General features: G+C 38.4%; 1 protein-coding gene across 5 annotated transcripts in view; it reads right to left on the reverse strand.

Annotated features, from left to right (window-relative positions):
* TRAPPC9 (trafficking protein particle complex 9) overlaps positions 1–21,627 on the reverse strand; it is a 1,860,352-nt gene that overhangs the window by 1,672,372 nt on the left and 166,353 nt on the right. For all 5 annotated transcript variants that reach the window (XM_029592072.1, XM_029592073.1, XM_029592076.1 and 2 more), the window contains one exon: positions 15,237–15,363. In XM_029592072.1, coding sequence (XP_029447932.1) covers positions 15,237–15,363 — 127 coding nt within the window. The remainder of the gene's footprint in view (positions 1–15,236; positions 15,364–21,627) is intronic.

Here is a 21,627-nt window from a genome sequence, read left to right on the forward strand (position 1 = left end):
ATGAACTAGAAACAAAAGATCTTACTTGTCAAGTAAGGCACACAATCTACAAATATGTCTTAATGAAATACATGAGGTCTTAACCACATGAGATACTTGTTTATTCACTGACATTTGGGAGTCCAAATTAACTCCCATGTCCTTGGTTTCCAGGGTACGCCCAAGACTGATGGCAACTGTAAATTGGATCTTATCCTGTTGACCCACAATAGGACTGTCTTTGCTTGCCTGAATTTGAAATGATGATAGTCCAAATACATTGCCTTTGCTTGCAAGCATGCCTTAAGGTTGAAAACTACAGTGGTCTGAACACTACTCATTGCTACCACCAACTGTATACCTATGGTAAACAACTGCCCATCCACTCCATATTCCCTAATTGCCTGCTCCACAAGGACTATATAGATATTAAAAGGCAGTGGTGACAAATATCAACTCCAATGATACTCCATAATTCAGTGGATGTGGGGTAGACTGACTGCCACTGTGCTCTGCCTCAAAGAAACGAGGTGAACCAGGTGCTGCGGCAGGTTGGTAGAGTCAGTGGTATCACACACAGCAGACAGAGCTAACACCAAAAGGGAATCCTTGCCCTTGCTCACTTGGGAGTGTATACCATCGATCAATAACAATGCTGTTGACCTTCTTGGAATTGAGACAGACTTAGATAGAGAACCTATATAACCTCCATATTATCCAGTAGGTTCATTTACAGAAAAATGTTTTCAAGCAATTTGCTGGGAAGAGAGATTTGAAAGAGGGCGATAATGTGCCAAAATCTTGAGGTCTCATCCTTTCATTTTCAGCAGCAGTGTCACTACAACTTCCTTCAATATCCCTGGGGAAAAAAAACCCTGCTCCAAAGATGAACTCATAAGGTAGGGTAAAACAGCAATAAATCCTGTCCTGCCATATGCAAATAATTTGAAGCTAGAGGGTCAAGGCAACATGTGGCAGCTTTGATGGCCTCGCTCTACCTCCACCAAATTCATTTCTTAAATTCACAGAATAAAATAATTACTAATTCTCTCTTCAACAGAGATAACTGGTATTGCAGCAAATTTAATACCTATGACCCTTTTACTAAAAACTGGATTACTCTCCTGTTCCATCAGAGGGGTCAAAATTATCATTAGGCCCAAGCTGGCCCTAATGATTTCAATCCTTTTTCAAAAACATCAGCACATTTTTCACACAACTATCACTGAAATTCTAAAGCAGCTCTATGCATAAAATGACTGGCTGGGTCCTTAATTTGTATAAAACCTGGCAGATGGCTGTCTGCCAAAGTCAATTGACCTGAGGCATATTTCTTTTTCCAACCTGTCACTCTACATGATTTTGAGAGGATGACTTCATTAGTCCAGTCACTGACTTGTACATCTCTCTGCTGTTTAAAATTTAAGATCTGCACCAACCAGTGCATTATAAGTCTGTGTACTTTCTTCTAGTTATTTTCAGTTTGATATTAGCCAAACTGGGAAAGAAACACCCACTATGATGCACGCTTATCTGTGATGTTTCAGTACAGAAGTCAATTTGAAACATTGTTTATCATTCCCATATTGCTTTTAACATAACATTATACTGTATATGGCAGCAGATAAGGATCATTTGCAAGACCATCCAATTACATCTGCCTTCACTATTCTATCCAAACATGATATCCAGCGGTTAGCAGCACGTGTCCTGAACACTGCTCTTCCTGACACCACCGTGCTACGGATATCTTCTAGCTGTCAGCTAGTCAGCTATATAAGTTTGACTACATGCACGAGATGACAAACTTTTCTTTTGAACCAGCATGTTCCTTCTGTTCCTCTGGGCTTCCAGCTCATTCAGAAACAGAGCTGTAATCAAGTAACACAAGCTTTTATTTGCATCTACCTAGGGACTTTTTTCTCCTGTTTGATATCCCCACCAATCATTACGGTGAAAGTCCTTGGTAGGGAGCCACACACCGTGACCCCTTTCTGGTAGCCTACAATCACAAACCCTAAATTCTGTCATTGGATGTTACTGTTACATGATGATTATGACTTCCACAACCCAAGACTGTGAATGCTGCCTCCACATCATCCTCAACAACCAGCCAACCCGGTGTGTGGAAGCTAAACTGGGAATCAAGCTCAAGTTCCTTTGAGTGACCAGGCCAGTCCTGCTCCTTACCTTTTTGGCTCTTAACTGGGACATGTACCTAAGTCACTTTACTGTCTATGCTAGGCAACCAGCAATCTCAACCCCAGTTAAATCACACTGGTAGTCACTGCAGTCTCTGCCTGGGCGTTCAAAGGAGCAGTACCACTATGTCAGTTTTGTCATTTCTCCTTTTTGGCCCTCTAGTGTTCCAGCAAAATGAGAACATAGGTTTCCCTATCATCAACACCCAAGCCCCCCCTATCTTTTACCAAATTTGTTCCTAACCCTGCTCTTCCATTGTATTCTGTATCTGTCCCAAGCAGGCTTAAATGTTGTCACCGTTTTGCTTATTACGACCTCGTCTGAAGGCTGTTCCTATCCCTAAAAACATTAAAATTTACCGATACCTGAGCCGTCTCCACTGCTCAGATCATAGATCTGCATCCTGTAAGTCCAATGCTTAAACCCACCAAGGGAGGGACAATGTATGTTGCTATTGTGACCTTAGTTAGAGAGCAGACGCAGAATCTCAGAGCAAGCCTCGTTCCAGGCCTCAAGGACACGCAAACATTTTTAAGCCACTTTATATGCCATCTTAAGTGAAGGGGGTTTAAACAAGGAAAATGTAAGGAGATAAATTACCAAAACTTTTTAAAAAATTTATTTAGTTATTTAGTCTGACAGCATCTTTCACCTTAGTCATTACTTTCAATTTGTTGCTCCTTCAGTCGTTTTGCTGAAGTTGTGTTATACACCTCGTTATATTCTTGATACGTTTTTGTTGTTGCATTTGAGCTGTACTTCTGTGCTTCACTATGTTGCCCCATCCCTTTTCCCTATTATGTAATTTTACTACTTTTGTTATAATGTGAACCGGCGTGATGTACCTTTACGAACACCGGTATAAAAAAGCTAATAAATAAATAAATTAAATAAACAAATAAATAAAATAAAATAAATAAATAAATGACCGAACAAATAAATAAATAAATAAATAAATAAATAAATAAATAAATAAAAAGAACCAACTTTTAGGTACATTTCCTCAACATGAAACACCTCTTGTCGTCGCTATGTCTGTCCAACTGTGCATGCACATGAATTGAGGGCCCTCTCCATGAACTTATTTGGCTAAAATTTAGTAGGTGGACCTCATTTTGACATGAGGTTATTATTAAAGGTTTGTGAAACAACATAGATGGTTTAGATAAGAGAATACCTTGTAAGGAAAAATAACCCAGGATGGTTTCTTCTTTATAAGAGCAGTAAAACAACACTGCTGTTTAGCAAGGCAAAACAATGCATCAGACAGCCAGCAACTCAACTCAGGAAGCAAATAAGTATACATACAGAGCAGTACAGAAGCCATCATATCTCTAAACAGTACTACTAGCTAACAATATAGTCCAGCATGACATCAGCATTTCCAACACTTTCTTGTTCTTATTATTAGATTTGACTGACTGCCATTCAGTAAACCATCATAGCAGCTAACAAAAATATAAAAACAATACATTTCATAAAATATAAAATTTAATAAAAAAATAGACATTTAAATTGTAAAACAAGATAAAATACAGGAAAATATATACAAGATTCCTTCTAACTTAAAGTAAATAATCCTCATACACTTGAGAAAACATCCATGTTTTCAAAGCCTTATGGAATTTCAGGTGATTTTTTTTCTTTCCTGATTATCAGTGGAACACTAGAGCAACATAGCTAAAACATTTTGCTGGATATGCGCAAGTCTAATTTTAACTGAAGAAATGACAACAAGGATTTCCCATGTGTGTGAATGCCACTTGCTATGGTAATCATTTTTAATGAATCCAAATCCTTGCATACAAAATTGATTCTTATTCTTCTGAAGTGGTTTGGTCAAATCTTGAGCAATCATCTCTTCTGTTGGGATATAGCTCAGTTGAAATTTTCTGTTTCCCTTCATCTCTTAAGAATAAATATTTAAAATCAATGGTCTCAATCTTCAAAGGTACCTGGCTAAGTTAGCTGGATATAACTTATCTGGATAACTTAGAAGGGATATTCAGCATCATAGTTATACCGCTGAATATAAGATAAGTTCCAGCTAACTGGATAAGTTATATCCGGCTAACTTTAGATCTATCAAGCAGGTTTAAATTATTCAGTTAACTTAACCAGGTAAGTCCAAATATTATCACTTATCCAGCTAAGATAACTAGATAAGTAGCTCCTCCCTGACCTGCCCAAATCCCACCCAGAATAGATATCTAGCTAACTATTTAGCCAAATGAGTACTTAGCTAGCTAAGTAGCGACCGCTGATCGCAGCCAGATATTAAGCGGCTGCTACTTATCTGGCTAAGTAGCACTGAATGTTGGCCTCTAAGTGTTTTGTTCACTGATGATGTATTTTATTCTCTGCCAGTTTCATTGCCGATTGACTGTCAGTTTTTATGTCAACTGAGTTTCTACAATACTTGCTAAATCCATGTTCATTCAGAACTTTATATTTTCACATAAAGCAGTGTATTCAGTTTCTCAAGTAGATAAGTATGCCATCTGTTGTTTAACAGCTTTTCAGCTAATTGCTACTTGCGATAGTTTGTATACATAACCTCCAGTAGATATTCCATCTTGAGTTCAAGTTCCAACTTGCACCCAAATAACCAATTATTCTCTCTCTAGAAGCTTCATAACATCAAATATTATGTTTTGTTTCATGAAGATATCTGAGAATACATTTGGTCACCTTCCAGTGTTCATTCATATAGCAAGTACTGAAGCAGCTCAAATAACTATAAATATAAAATCTGATATTGTTGCCTGTACATGATACATAAAACTTCAAATAAGTCTCTGGAATGGAACACCTGGATAGTCTATTAATTCTGGACAATCATTTTCTTTATGGGTTAGCTCAATGGAGTTGATACTAATTTATGGTCACTCATACCAATATTTTTTTACTTCAATTTAGTTCTTTTGACCGAATAACAACTTATTTCGCCTGTATTGCTCTCTAATTATAAAAGTACTTACATTCCACCTATATCAATATAAGTTGCTCACGGCAAATGTCAATGCCCAAGATAAGACTAATAAGCTCTCTTAAATCCTTTAGTTAAATCTTCGTCTCTAGAAAAAAAAAAGTCTGTACGCCTTGTAGAAACTTGTCACTTGTTACTACTAGCATATTATCTACGTAAAGAGCTGAGATAGCATATTCTTCTCCTTGTCACAATATAAAGATGCACTGATCTGATTCTATTTCATGATAAATTTGGTCATGTAGTATTTGCTCTAATGTCATGTACCATACACAACCTGATTGAAAGATCAAAAAGCAGTGTGTGGATTAAAACAAACTAGTCATCTTTTTCTCTTCAGCAGTCCCTGAAGGTTCTTCCATGTAGACTTCTTGTAGCTCTCCATGAAAATGTGCTGTTTTCACATCAAATTACAGAATTAAAAATTTTCTTCATTTTCTAAAACAAATAATCTAAGAACTGTCATTTTCATTATTGGTAAATGCTTTTGATAATCTTATTCCATTTCACTGATCATCACCAACTACCACTAGTTCTTCTTTATATCATTGCACATCATCTTTAGGATTTAACATTAACTTAAATACCCATTTTGATTTAATAACTTTCATTTCCTTCTTTCATGGCACTAGTTATCAAGTTTTCATCCAGTTTGAACTGAAAGATTTTCAGCAACAGCTTCCATCCAATTATCATGCTGGTTGGTCTTCATTCCATCTTCAATATATATTGGTTCTTTCACTTTATTACACACTGTTACAATAAGATTTTATTTCTAATATACAGTAGGTACTAGTCTATCAGGGGTTCGCAACTTACATGTTGAATTTGGTTACGTTGGTGGCTGGGGCCGTATATGGAGCAGTAAAAGATTATAGTGTAAGGATGGTCTACATTTGTCCTTGGCTGGAAAGAGGATGCTAAGCGAGAAATTCAGAGCGTACATTAACAGGCATTTAAACTAAAAGGCAGGGGTAGAAGGAGGTGACCAATGAAACTGCAATGTCACCTCCAAGTAATACAGGTAGTGGGATGAGAAAAACAACAAAATCAATCAGCTCAAAATAGCAGAAAAGGTGACTAGGAAGAACAGAAAACCAAGGGAGAAACGTTGTAAAGCTATGACCACAAATGCTTGTAGTATGGGCAATAAAAAATCCCAAACCTGAAGGCCTTCATGGTGGAAGAGGACTTGGACATTGCTGCTGTTACAGAGACCTGGTTCACTGAGTCTCAGGACTGGGATACAGCCATCCCAAATTATAACTTGATAAGGAAGGACAGAAAGGAGGAGGAGTAGCTCTTTATGTAAAAGAAATATCAAAGCAACTGACATGCAAGGGATATGGGCTAGGAAAGAAGCATTATGGGCTGTCAAAAAAAAAAAAAAAAAGAGAGGATGGTGCTTCCATTTACATTGGTGTGCTCTACAGACCTCCATCTCAGAAGAACTGGACAGAGATCTGGTTAAAGACAAGCAAAAGATGGGAAAGGAGAGACGTGTTGCTTGTTGAAGATTTTAATCTGCCGGATGTGGATTGGAGTATCCCTTCTATGGAATCTGCATGAAGTAGAGAGATAGTGGATGCCCTTCAAGGGGCTGCTTAAATAAATGGTGATACTTGATCTACAGCTCACAAAAGGGTAAAATGTCTAGTGTTTGGGTAGGTACCCAGCTGAGCCCCAGTGGTCTGATATCACAAATAAGATACAGAGAAGTCACATGACTGTTTAAATTGGGATTTTCCTGGAGGAAGAACTAGAAGACTGGAAGATAATATGCAAGATGGAACAACAGTGGGCCAAATTAAAAGGAGTTATTACAAAAGGAAACAAATCTATATGTTAAAAAAGTAAACAAAAGTAAGAAGAAAAAGAAACTCATCTGGTTCTCAAAGGAGGTGGCTGAAAAAATACAGGCAAAAACAACAGTGTTCAAGAAGTATAAAGAACTCCAAAAAGGGGAAGAATACCTGGTAAAATGAAGGGAGATGAAGAAAGAAATTAGGAAAGCAAAAGGTCAAGTGGAAGAAAGGACTGCCAAAGAAATAAAGCGAGGTGAGAAACATTTTTCAGATGTATCAGAGAAAGAAGGGAGGCCAGAAGTGATACAGTGAAATTGAAAGGAGAAGAGGAGCAATGTGGAGAGAGTCAAAAAAATGCCAGAAATAAACAAATACTTCATTTTGGAGTTCACTACAGAAGACCCTGGAGGACGACTGTTGTTGGTAGACAAGACTGTAGATGGGGACGGAGAGATGAAACTCCATTTATGGAATCGAATGTATGGGAAGAGTTAGGCAAACTAAAAGCGGATAAGGCCAGACAGGTGCAAACCAGAATACTGAAGGAGCTCAGATGTGCTGGTGAGTCCGCTGAAGGACCTGTTCAATAGATCCCTGGAACTGGGAGTGGTGCTGCGGGACTGGAGAAGAGAGGTGGTGGTCCCTCTTCACAAAGATGGTAGCAGGAGGAGGCTGGAAACTCCAGGATGGTTAGCCTCACCTCAGTGGAGGAAAATTTAATGGAGACACTGCTGAAAGAAATGATAGTTAACTATCTAAAATCAGGTGGGTTGCTGGAGCCAATGCAGCATGGATTCATGAGGGGTAGATCCTGTCAGACAAATCTGATTGATTTTTTTTTGATTGGGTGATGCTTGTCAACATTCAAAGATATATCTTTGAATGTTGAATGTGAATATTATTACAGCAATGCTGAATTGAAGGGATCAGTGACAATACATGCAATACATATTTCGAGGCATGCAGGCATGCTGCCATAAAAACCTTATAATTAAAGAATTCATACTGTTTGAACAAAGATAGCTGTACAAATATCCAAAAGAAGCCCCTGATGCAGCCCATATTGTAGGTGAAACTCAGCCAGAGTCGGTCATTTTGGATCATTCACTACTGTTTCATCTTTGATCTCCCGAATAAATATAATTTAAGAAATAAGATGACTGGTCTATGCTTTTTACTAGCTATTTTCGCAATAGCCAACAAAGACTGCAAGTTTGCTCTTAGTTTCTAACTTCTTACGATATTGCTTGTGTTACGTTTGGCGGCTTGAAGTACACTCCCACAAGCTGCTGCACCCACCCCAACACCACTGGTCATCAGGACCTCCACCTCCTGCGGCGGACGCCAACATCCTCCACACCTACGTGGCAGGATGCCACCTCAGCCAGTACCATCTGCACGGATTCTTTAAAGAGCTCACAGTGGAAACAGGCCGTGGTGCCCCCGTGAGGATGTCACTTCCAGAATCCTATTTAATGGCTTTCTTGCTGCTTTCTCTTTGCCTCAGCAATGGGTCACTTGCATCCTGTGTGTAGTGTGAATTGCTACTTCTTGACTCCTGTGTTCCTGATCCTGTGTCTGCCTCATCTCTCCAGCTCAGCCCAGCCTCATCTTATCCAGCCCTTGCTCCCCACTCCCACCCAGTCACACTGCTGTGTCATTCCTTCTACCTGCATTCAAAATGACTTCTGGATCTGATCCTAGCCTGGACTTTGACTATTCTTGTTCGCTGCCTACCTTTGACCTTTGCCTGGATACTGACCATTCTTGTTTGCTGCCTGCCTCTGACCCTAGTCTGGCCCTGGAACTGCACTTTTTACATGTCCATAAAGACATGTAAAAAGTCTTTATGGTCCACATAAGACCAGCCAGCCTCTGGCACCCAAGGGCTCAAGGGGAAAGGGGTCTGTAGAGGGGAAGTTCAGGTCCTGTCTCTTCCCTGCATAGCTCCACCAGCTGTTAGTGAGTGCCTACGGGGCCTCCCCCATAGGCTGAGCTAACCTCCCCACAGCAACAAGAGTCCACGAATCTTACAGCTTGGGAATACTGGGATTTACAAGAGATCCAAATATTTTAAAGTATCCTACTATACATTGCCTCTTGCCTGTTTACTCTTCTGGTGACTTTTCTTTTACTACCTCCTTACAGCAATTTCAGGCAGAGTGCACTGTTTAACTCGTGGTTGGACGTGGGTTTTGGATGTGCATCTACAAACCCTTTATGCTGTAAGAGGTAGATTATAAAAGCCTTGATCGTGCAAAAATGGCCATATACACACATAAGTGGGTCACACGGGAGCTAGGTGAATTTTAAATAGCCGGGAAGGGTGCACGTACATCAATGTATGCACGCCCAGAAAAAGTAGGTGGAAAAAGGGGTAGGGCCAGCACTCATGTGTGTAACTCCTAATTTTCCTCAGCTGGCGCTGAGAGAGAGGCTCAGTCTGATACTCTATATAAGGACCATTGTAAGGGGGCATTTTGATTCGGGGTGTTTTCGGGAGGTGGGTTTGGATTGGGGGGGATGTTACAGACACATTCAGAGGTATCCATTGTAAAATGAACATCATTAAAGAATTTTAGACCTTATAAGTGATGAAAAGGAGTTGATTTGTGCAATACAGCTAGCAGAGACTGCAATGTACAAATCAACTCGTCTTGTTAGAGCAGGTGTTAATTTCTGAACAGTCCAAAAAGAATACAGAAAAGCAGAAAATACTGCTTTTCTGTACTTCTTCCAACTTAATATTGTGGAGATATTAAGTCGAAGGAACAAAAAGGAAGAGAATGTTTTAAAAAAAAAAAGTGCCGGAGGCCAGGTTTGGAAAATGGACGCTCAATTGATGATCGTCCATTTTCCTAACCATAAAATTGAGCGTCCATTTTCCTAACCCACTGACGGCCACCTCTCCTGGGCGCCTGCTGTCAAGGAGCTAAGGGCACATATTTGTCCCTAGTGCCTCCTTTTTAGCGCGACCCCTCATTTAAATATTCTATCATACGCCCAGGAGAGGTGGCTGGGCGTGCATTAGGAAAGCGGGTGCTCAAGACTGAGTGCCCGCTTTCCACACACATTTATTGGACCGGCCTGAATGTTGTATAAGCAGCAGTACTTGCTGTTTCAGACCAAAAATTGACTGGTTGTACAGATCTTATCAGCATTTTTCTTGCTGCTTCTAATAGCATTCAATAAGCATAATTCTGCAATTCCATATTGGGATAGTGAATGTGGAACTGTCTTTTCATGATGAATTCCATAGTCCAATAAATCCTATTTTTTTCTAGTTTTACTTTATTAGAATTTATGATCTGTGCTCTTCACACCTAGAGAGTCTGAGGCGGATTACATGATAAAACATACACAATAAAATGAACACAGAAATAATCATAACAAAAATACACAAAGCCTGCTAATCATACAGTATATTGCCAACTAAGAGAGACATATAATTAACATACTCCGTTCAAATGTTCGCAGCATTCATCTGGCAAGTTCTTCAGCAGCAGAAAGGAAGAATAAAGTCATCAAACAGGTGTCAGACCAGCAGACTCCCGATTGGTAGCGAGCTTAAACAGAAAGGTATTTAAAACCTTTTTAAAGATGTTATGATACTTAGTAGTTTGAATCTGGCATGGTAAGGAGTTCCACAGGACTGGTCCTGAAATTGAAAAAGTTCTCTCTCTTGTGAAATCCAAATATGCAAGTTTATGAAGGGAACGTCCAGCAAGCCTTTGCTTTCGGATCTTAATGTTTGAGGGGGATTATCTGTGATAAACTCACTTCCAGATTAGTATGTCCTCATTTCAGCTTCTTGCATATTTGACATTCTGCATATTATTCATAGTCAAAGAAAATATTTGGAACTTCGTCTTTGTATTTAATTAAAATACATTCATATTTGTACTTATGTACTCAGTGCCTTACTCCTTTATATAATTAGCCTTGAGCCTACCTTTAGGAAAAGATGAAATATCAAATGCTTATAAATAAACTCAATTCAACTTCCAGCTGCAATCATTTACGATGACAAATATATATACCAACTACCACAAATAGAATCAACTGGCATGAATATATCTTCAATATGGTTTTGCATGGTTCCATGAAAATTGTCTTAAATGTTTTTCTTGCATGTTTACCTTTGATGAAGTTTTCACCTGCATCTAGAACTCCTCTTTTCAAGGGAATATCATTGATTTTCCCGCTTTTGCTTATAGAGTTTAGAGTATCACAGTTCAAATGTGCAAGGCGTTCATGCCACAACTTGGCATTAATTGTTTGTACAATATTTGCATGATCGCTTGCTGGTATAACCTGGGCATTCATCCGATAAATGTCAGAGTCTTTTGATGGAAGGAACATAAGTTCTTTGACATTTTTTACTTTGCAGCTGTCTTTGTAAAACATTTTCAATCCAGCATCTGTTAATTTGGAAACTGAAAAGAGATTGTCAGCTAATTTAAGTACAAACAATACATCTTCAGCTATCAGACTTTCATAGCTACTGTCTCCAATATGGCTTGAATTAAATGCTTCCTAGTAGCACTGTTTCATTAGAAATGTCATTTGCCATTGTTATAGATCTGTCCTGTATTACAGTGTAGTTATCAAATAATTCATGCTGGAAAGTTAAATGACATGAGGCACCAGAAACTACTGAAAATGGTTCTTTGCAGTCACTTGTCTCTTGATCTATATGGTTGATTGTTACATGGAATGCATACTGCTTCTTGATCAAGAGTGTAGTATTCTCATCAGACTACTCTTTGGCAATTTTTGCTCTTGATTATTTTTTATTTGATCCTTTTCATTGCTTGAAAAATATTTGGTACCTTTTGCATTTTGAGGATTTCCCTTGGGTACAAAATAGCAATCTGTTATAAATGTCCACATTTCTTGCAGTAACAGCATTTTCTGTCATTTTCTCTGAAGTTTCTCCGAAGTTTGCATGATTCAGTTTCTGAAGAATTCTTTTTTCTGGCATTGTTCTTCTTGTAGAAGTGCATGACAAAGTCAAACTAGGTAATCAAATCTCAGACACCTTTCCAATCGATACTGGCATCCTCAGAGGTTCAGCACGCTCAGCCACTCGGTTCAACTTCTATCTCCTGCCTATATGCGCCCTACTCGCAAATCTGGGAATCAATTCTTCCTATATGCAGACATATAATTCTACATCCTTTTCGACAAAACAATCGAAAAAATTGTGGCAACCCTATCAACATACATTAAGATCATACAACAAAAACTCTCCCAACTGAACTCTTAACACACAAAAAAAGGAAATTATATGGCTAAGAAGACAACTCAATACTCAAACCGCCAACCCTAAATCTAGGAATTACCAATCTTACTCTATCAAATGAGGTTTGAGACCCTAGAATTCAAATTGACGAGAACTTCACTATGAAAAGCATATAAGCAAATCAATCAAATCAGGATACTCCAAGCTGAGAATTCTACATCAACTAAAACCTCTGTTACCAACACAAGACTTCTGCACTGTCTTACAAACACTTATATTTTCAAACTTAGGCTACAACTCCCTTTTACTAGGCCTTCCCCATGTCTACTAAAATCACTACAGTTACTTCAAAATGCATCAAAAAGACTCCTTCTAGGGACAAGAAAATTTGAAATCATCACCCCCTCACTGTTAGCCCTGCACTAGCTTTCTGTACAATCTCGAATCCATTATACAGTGTTGTCACTAATATTCAACATTATCAACAATATCAAGCCATGCCTATTAGGAGTGATACTACAACTCTGTACACCACAGAGGGACCCAAGATCACAAAACAAAGGTTTGTGAAGCATGAACTGAAAACATGGCTCTTTAGAAAGGCTTATGATTTAACGTAAACAACTATATTGCTGATAATTGCATTGACAGTACAAATACCCTTAAGAGAAACATGGGGTTAACCTGCACGGAGCGGCAGTTACTACCTTGGGAAGCTTGCTGGGCAGACTAAATGGACCATTTTGATCTTTTTCTACCATCATTACTGTGTTACTATGTTAAGAGATAACGCTAGTCGATCAATCAATATATAATGAATGATATAAAGGCATTACTAGTATGATTAGAATATATTGTCACTTATGTAGACCTAGAATGAATTAATATTAACTAAATTACATAGGAACTACTATGATATCCTTGAAGATGTATAATGAACTAGAATATGTATTCGCTGTGGTGTTGAATTAGAAGAGTGAACATTAACACAAAGCATATGTCCGTTGACCATGAATATGAATGCTAATACTATAAAAACTGTTGAGATCTTCTTTTGGAACGTTGTACATAAAATGCCTAAATAAATAAATAAATGACAGACTTTAAAGTCAGCTTAGAAATATTGCATATATCAACATTTCCGGCCACTTCTTAGTATGGTTAAGGGAGTCCTCTAATTGTTCGTGATACAACTTCTCCCTCCTCAGTTGGATGTCCTAGGACTCAGTTGTTCAAGCAAATGATTTCACATGCTGTATGCATGTACTAGTAGATTCCTCTCTCTTCCACTTAATAATACTTATCTCAAACAAATAACAGAAGTGAATCTACCGAAGATGCAGAGATGCATCTGATGAAATAGACTCTGGTCCTCGAAAGCCCATCTCTCAATAAACTGATTAGTCTACAAGGTGCTACCTGCCTCTGTCATTTTTGCTACACCAGACTAGCACCTCTCTGAAGATTTTCGTCTCATGATTAAAGATCAGGTTTTAATTTTCAAAAATATGTCCACTATTTGCCTGTTTCAAATGTTGCCGGATACTTGTTGCTATAATATAATTAATAACGTGACTTATTTGTGAAGCGGTTAGTGTCTTTCAGGCGTTTTTTTTTCTTTACACTTCCTATGTAGTTGTTTTATCGGTTTCAACAGGATCTATGACTGTCCAAAATCCTCTAGTTTTTAGAAGAAGAATCATCTTAAATTTCCAGACTGGATAATTGCTGGAACTGAGCAAATTCAATATGAATTTTAGCATATCCAGACACTTTTTTTTTTTAAGTTACTTTCACTTTGTTCACAGAAAATCTTTTCTTCACAGGCTGATCTTTAACAAATTATCTGTGCAATTCATTAAAAAAAAAAATCCTTTGTATGGGGTTTCTTTCTGCAGCTCATTTATTTTTTTCTTTATAGTTTGTTTTAAGTTTTACTTGTTTGGGAGCTTATCTCACACTGCTCAGGTTGTAGGACTTCTTTACATTCTAGGCCCATGATCCATTTTTTTGTTAGATATTTGTGGCACAATAGATAATGCCTTCTAAGGAAAAATCAAACAAGCTAGGGAGGTTTGTTCTTTGCAAGATCAATAAAAAACAGCACTACTTTTCTTAAAGTTAAATGAAGCTGAAAGCATCTCAACTGACACAGAACCAGGAAGCAAGTATGCACAGATTTAAAAAAAAGCAGTACAGACCCTCTAACTAACTCAAAATGGTCCACTGCTACCTAATTCAATACAGTAACAGAGTAATATGAAATGCATTTCCAACTCACACACCTTCTATATTTTAGCCAGATCAGTAGAAAGTGTTTTCTCCGATTCATGTAATAGAAAAAAAACAAGGCAGCAGGAAGGACATAAGCAGGGCAGGGGAGTTGTGATGGCTGTTGAGTATGGGAGCAGCTGCAACCAAACAACTGGCAAAGCCCATCCCACTGACTTAAGAAGCCCAGGGAAAGAGAGCAGCCAATGCAGCCCATCTCACCGGCCTAAAGCACTACAAGGCCCTGTCAAACTTCTCAGGGCAGCAATGAGCTCACAATTCACGAAATCAGCACAGCCAGTCAGTTTACAAGCTTTGAAAATGCTTGCAGTGTCGGCACATAATCACACCGTGTGTCCAGCAGGGAAAAATTGGCAAAGGGATATCAGAGGTAATTGAGGAAGAAGAGGGATTGGAGGAAGGGGGAACTGAAAGATGGGGAATGCCTAATTTGTATCATGGTACAAGCATACACTAACTATTTCAAAGTATATTTAAAGAGAAAAGTTGAACTTCCTTCCCCATGTCTATAAAATATTAATTTACTTTTCAAAAGAATCATAAACCAGACCATCACATTCGGTTCTCATATATGATGACATTACCCCTTTAATATATGAAAAGCCTTGTGAAAAAAATAAAAAGGTAAGAGAAAAACAATTTGGTCACTCAAAGTACAATAGCTTAACTATAAAAAAAAACTCAACGTGATAACTCAAGTTAAGTTTATCCGATAAAATCTTACCTTACAATGGGCAGTTTAGTAAATGGAACTGGAGGCAGGATTAATCCATCAGGAAGCGTGATGAATTCCATCGTACCAGGACATTTTGATGTATAGCTTTCCAAGCTTTGTGTCACATCTTTCTTTTCTAAAGAAAAGAAAAATAGTTTATACACAGTTTTCTTAAAATTAGCTTGAAAGAGAATAAGCACAAACAATGTTTCTAAGTTTTGCTATGAAAGGACACAACCATAGATGAACCAGAAGATTGTGCATGGCTCTTATTCCAACTTTGATGGACTAGTCATAGCTCAGATTTTTCTGACAAGAATACACTCTGTTGAAAACCCCTTGGTAGAACATTGCATCTGATATATTTGAGAATTTGCTTTGGTTCATTATATCAAGTAAATGTTCCACAGAGGGAGGCAATGTGGAGCATTGTCTAGCCTATCTTGAGCATTGATAGATTTACAGTATTTATTTAAAAATGTTTATATACAGCCTTTACAAACAGTGTTTAGTCAAAACGGTGTACAATATCATTGAAAAAAAACATAGAAATATATGTATAAAGTATATGCTTAATACAGTGCATCTAAAGGGACTCAAATATTGAGATAGCATGGAACTGTTAATTACGGTATGTCTGGTTTTATGTGAAAATTGGTAAGCCATTTTGTGAATGTCTATTTGAAACTTTAGCCCAGGATTGGACAGTTTTGATCATGTGGTGTCTTACTAAAATGGAGGTGGAATATCCCCAGTGTTAGGGAACTCTATTGGGACTGGACAATTATGGTTTCCCAGTTGTGTAGAAGCCTTTTTCATTCATTTTATTGTCTGGAGTATAAGGTTTCCTATTTATATACTACGAAATTGATAGGAGAAATGGAATACCTGGGAATCCCAAACTTTGACCGGATATTTCTGATTTGCAATTATGGAGTTCATGAATCCCTAAAAGTGATGTCAGGGGAACTACTTTAGCATGGAAGGGCAGCAATGAATATGTGGTGAAGGAAATTTTGGATGCAGAGATCATCTTTTTTCATCTTCTTGACTAGAATATGAAGTTAATTTGATATTATGACAACACTGATGCGCTTCTGAACTTCAGCTTTTCAGTGGACAGTATGAGATAATGTGGACAATACTACTCCATATTTGATTTGTCCAGTCCTGTTAATGGGGTCCCGTCATAGTTCTACATGTTAATTACTGAAAGTGAAGAAGTAGGATGCCAGGAAGCAAGCACCTTGGATGCTGAAACACAGCTGTGTTGAGACTGCATCTCTAAACATGCTACAGATAGGTGAGGCATTGTTTGTAAAGCAAGTCTGCTTACTAGTAAACAGGGGTCTCTGTAGACAACAGGATGAATTCACCATAATTTGCAGGCCATTGTGTAAAAATGTAAAAAAAATTGCTTTTTATCATCGGGCAAACTCCACCCCAACCCCTCCCCCTTCTGTGTTGTTTGGGGATGTCACTGTTGCTCTGTGCAGGTAGCCCCTATGCAGAAATGTTACATCAAAAGTTACCACAGGTTTCTCATTTCCATCCTATAGCCCAGTGTCTTCAGACACACCAATTGGGAAACACTGGACTGGACTTATGATTAAAGGCTGAAGGACCTAAATATATATATACCCTGGAACATGGGAGATATGATACAAACCTTCAGATACCTGAAAGGTTTTAATAATGCACAAACGTCAAAACGTTTCAGTTGGAAAGAAAGAGTAGAACTAGAGGTCATGAAATTAACTTCAATGGGGACAATGCAGAACCAACATCAGCAAATAGTTCTTCATGGAGAGGGTGTAGATGCCGTAAATGTCCTTCTGGAGGAGGTGGTGAAGACAAAAACAGTCAGAGAATTCAAAGGGGCATGGGACACACACTATAAAGGCTAGAGGTCGGAAATGCACAAAAGGTGCATGGAGGTAACCTGCTCGATGAAACAGATACTACCCTTAGCAGAAGCACGGAGATTACTACTCTCTCAACCATTAAGCCTTGATACTTTTAATGCAACTGAAACATTGCTCTCTGCTTTGACGGCAGGGGTGGGGTGGGGAAGGGGAACTGAATTCAGACCATAACTAACACACCCCCTTGTCTTTTACAATATGAGATACTGATATGCAGACAAAAGGGAAAAAGCACAGGGCTGCTTCTATGACCAAGTCCAAAAGCAATGCAAGACAAGCAGCATTGCCTGGATTTTCAAGATGGCTCCTCACCAAGTAAAATGTCGTTAGCAGTAATTTTGTATGGGTTTGACAGTTGCTTAGTCTTTGTAAATATTACTATCCTTATCATAAGGCTTGGGGGTAATCTGCATAAGAAGCTTGTTGGGCTGACTGGATAGACCATTTGGTCCTTTTCTGCCATCACTACTAATGTAATGGGGTAAAAGCTGGGTGGTGCCATTGGAAAATAGCAGTCACCAGGCCCAGAGCCTAGAGGGTGCTCCTGGCCCCCACTGGATCACCAATGAATCCATTTCAAGTAAGGGGGAGTCATAGGAAGTGGGGCTCCACTAGGCCACCAGGGATGGATGTCTGAATTTGGGGGCTGGGGGGCCCCATTGGACCACCTAGGATGTTATTTTCAGTAGGGAGGTCCGTGGGGTGGGCTAGGGTCAGGGATGGAGATCCTGGCCTCCTAGCTAATGAGGACCGGATATATGGGGAGGGACTGGGTGCAAGGCTTGTACCAATGACAAAAAGGTTTGGGGTTTTTTTTCATTTTACACAATGGACCACCTCCAGGGGTGCTGGGAGGGAGATAGGATGGTCTATGCAGACACTTGGGGTTTAAAACAACTCCTGAAGAGGGACCTATTAGCCCCCTTTAAGTGATGGCAGCCCCACAGTTCCAGCACCTCCATCGCATGTTATTTGGAGGGCTTTCCTTCAGGGAAAAATACTTCAGCTTAGTGAATGATTCTCATAGTCAGATAACTTTATTTAGGGATATTCAGTGGGCCGTTTATTCCACTGAATATCCCTGATAATTTATCCAGCTAACTTTAACCATATAAAATTCTTTTAAGGGGTTTTTAAATATTGGCCTCAAAGATTCTAGTATTCAAGCATTACAAATATTAGCAGATTTATATATATTTAGACATATTATAATTTTATATATATTACATATATTTAGGCAAATGTTTTCGAAAGGATGAAGTTAAATTTTCTCTTACAACAAAAAAAATACAATTAAGAAAGTGGACAATTGTATCCGGATGACAAGTTTTAATTTAAAATGGTGCTCCATTGAAAAAGTCACTGAAAGAAAAATGAAACTATTGAGGTGTGGCCACTCTGACACTTCCTTATTGTATTTGCTCAGTATTTACAATTGCTGAATGTGCAAACAATTTATTATAAAACAGTGAATGATTTTTTTTCCTGAACCAGTATCATCCGCAGCTTCTGGCTATTCAATTGACTGATATCAGTTCTTGAATCATTTACAACCTTGTACTCCACTGAAACTTTGTAAATATGAGGCCTGAACTGGCCCAAGCATTCCTTTAGTTCAAGTAGCAGGACACTTGCAGGGGACATACCTAGCTACCATTTCCTATAAAGTGCAGTGATTTATTAGGCAACTAACACGGTTTATAGAAGGAGATTTGTCCCAGGACAGGGACTATAAGTACAGAGTGTAAAAAAAAAAGCACAGGCCACTTCTGGGAGCAAAAGCATACTGCACAAAAGAAGCATTACACACATTCCTAAAACTAAAATGTTCTTGTATCCAGTTAATACAAATAGCACAGATTTGTATATAATTAGACTTATATTAAATGTTTTCTCAAGGGTGAAGTCCAACCTCAGGACAAAAAAATACCATTAAGAAAGGGATGGCGAGAGGAATGCGTAAGTATTGGATGCACTGTGTATCCTCACCGCGCAAGAAAACTCAAAATCCTTCAAAAAAGACCTAAAGTCTTGGCTTCTCAACCATACTCTGAAGGACAACTCTCAATGACTTTATACTATAATCCCATTAACTGCCAACTTTAAATATTCCATTTGGACAATCTCTACTGATTCAAGCCACTGATACCTCCTTTTTGAAGAACCCAGTTATCTCTGCCTATCTTTTCAGTGTATCTACCCTGTTTACACTATGTTCTTTGTTCATATCTCTTCTTTTGGTGCCATTTCCCACTATTGTTAAAGTTTTAAATCTTTCAATGTAACAAGTTGTTCCATATGTAAACCGGAGTGAAGGCATCTATGCTATACCTCGGTATATAAAAAATGCTAAATAAAATAAATAAATAAATAAAATAAATCTGTCAGCTGCTGAGCCCTTTTAACACCACAAGCTACAAGATGTAGCATTCAAGCCTGACGTGCGCTGATATCAATACCTCATTGTTTTTACACTGTCGACTGGTTCACTATGGTAGCAAGTGAATATGGCTAAACAAATACATTTACTTAAAAAAAAAAAAAGTCTGCTCAACAAGGTTGCCAGATCCTGAAAGGCTTTAAAACGCCCAAAAAGCACACCTTTTCTAATGAAGCTCCAGGGAAGCAGACTCAACAGTGTCAGAAAATATTCTTTTCATGGAAAGGGGGGGTGGATTCCTGGAATGTCCTCTCGGAGGAGGTGGTGAAGATAGGAACAGTAATGGAATTCAAAGGGGCATAGGATAAACAGAGAGAAACCCCTAGGGGTAAGAAAGCCAAAATGAAGAACAAGGGCAACCTGTGATAACTTTTCTACATGGAAGCAAACTGCATGGAGGACCAGTTACAACCCTAAATAGAAGATATAAGAGAAATGTGCATGCCGCAGTGGCAATTGCATTCCTGAACAGAAGGAATGGGGAAATAAACCTGCACAAAGTGACGGTTACAAACCTAAACACCTTGCTAGGCAGACTGGATGAGCCATTGTAGTCTTTTATCTGCTATCATTTACTATGAAAATAGCTATATGCCAATCCATTTTGCATTACTCACATCAGAACCATTCTAGGTTCAGAACCTTCTAGTAAACAACCCCATATATAGGCAGACAACTTACGTCAACATGAAGAGTTTATGGTTCTCTTGCCAGGTTCATCAGTTCAAAAGCATTTGAATTGCTAAGAAAGTGCTCCCAGCAATCTCTGAAGGTCAATCTGGTTACTCGAGAGTGGGGGTGGGCAGGTCTTATCTCAGAGATGCTGCAAACCCCTGATCTCTGATCGATCAGAGCCATCCAGTGGCTTGAGAGCAGAGCTCCAGTCTCTCGTCTCAGTCAACCACTGGTTCAAGGCAGGCCAGAGAACTGTTTGCCTTTATTGTATCCAAGTTACGTATTATAACATGGAAGATGCTGGCCTCCGCTCATTCCCACATCGCTACTTCATTATAACCTACCAGGGCACAAAAAAAAACAAAAGACGAACTGCTCTTTCCCACTCTAGAACAGGGATGATGCATGCTAATGAGATCATACAGGACATTTCGCACCGCAACAGTCTCAAATGTACCTATTTCCATGAGTAAACAGAGGACTGTAAATTTAACACCATTTGAGCACTGTGACTTTAAGAAACGTACATTAATGAAAGAAAGGACAAAGTTTTAGTGAAAATATCTACTTTCAAATAATTTCTACTTCCATACATTTTTTTTTTAGCCCACGCAGAATAAACCTGTGTGCTAAGCACTACTGATTCCCTTATTAAAGCAAGAGAGATGCTGCATTTTCCTTTCTTATTCTGCTCATGAGCACAAAACTGAAATGGTATTCATGAGTTCCCACACATTTCCTGACCTTTGCAGAAACTATGAAAATGTTGTTATGTTGTGGCACTAATAATAAAATTCATAAATCATGTTGTTTCCTGGAAGATGTTAGTTTCATATCAGACTCTCTCTGTAGATAACACAAATAAACATCCCTATGATTTATGGTGCTTTATGAAGAATTACAGCCTCCTGGATGGAGGAGCTAGACCAAAACTGTTTGACCCTAGGCTCATCTGCCTCATAACCACTGCCAGTCATTTTTCCATTTTCTGCTTTTCTGTTTTTGACAAACTTTAAGGAACCGAACTACAGAAAATAAATGCAAGTAGACTAAAATTATTTTGCCAAAGGAAATGTTATAAGAAATACGTTTAACCCTACATATTTTTAGACTGCATGCATAGCATTTAATCTATACAAAATGTATACTATTAATCTAGACTAGGGCTCCTGAACGTTTTCTCAGTTCTCAATAGTCCAGATTATTAATTTTTTACTGAATTTTTAATAAAAAATATCAAAACAGACTTCTCTGCAATCCCATATGTATATTCTGAACAATCATAAAATAAGATGATAAACCCTATACAAAGAGGTAAATCAAAATTTTCATACATCATCCTATATCACTTAATCATCAC

The sequence above is a fragment of the Rhinatrema bivittatum genome, chromosome 2 (assembly GCF_901001135.1).
Source record: "Rhinatrema bivittatum chromosome 2, aRhiBiv1.1, whole genome shotgun sequence".
In the NCBI taxonomy this organism is placed as follows: domain Eukaryota; kingdom Metazoa; phylum Chordata; class Amphibia; order Gymnophiona; family Rhinatrematidae; genus Rhinatrema; species Rhinatrema bivittatum.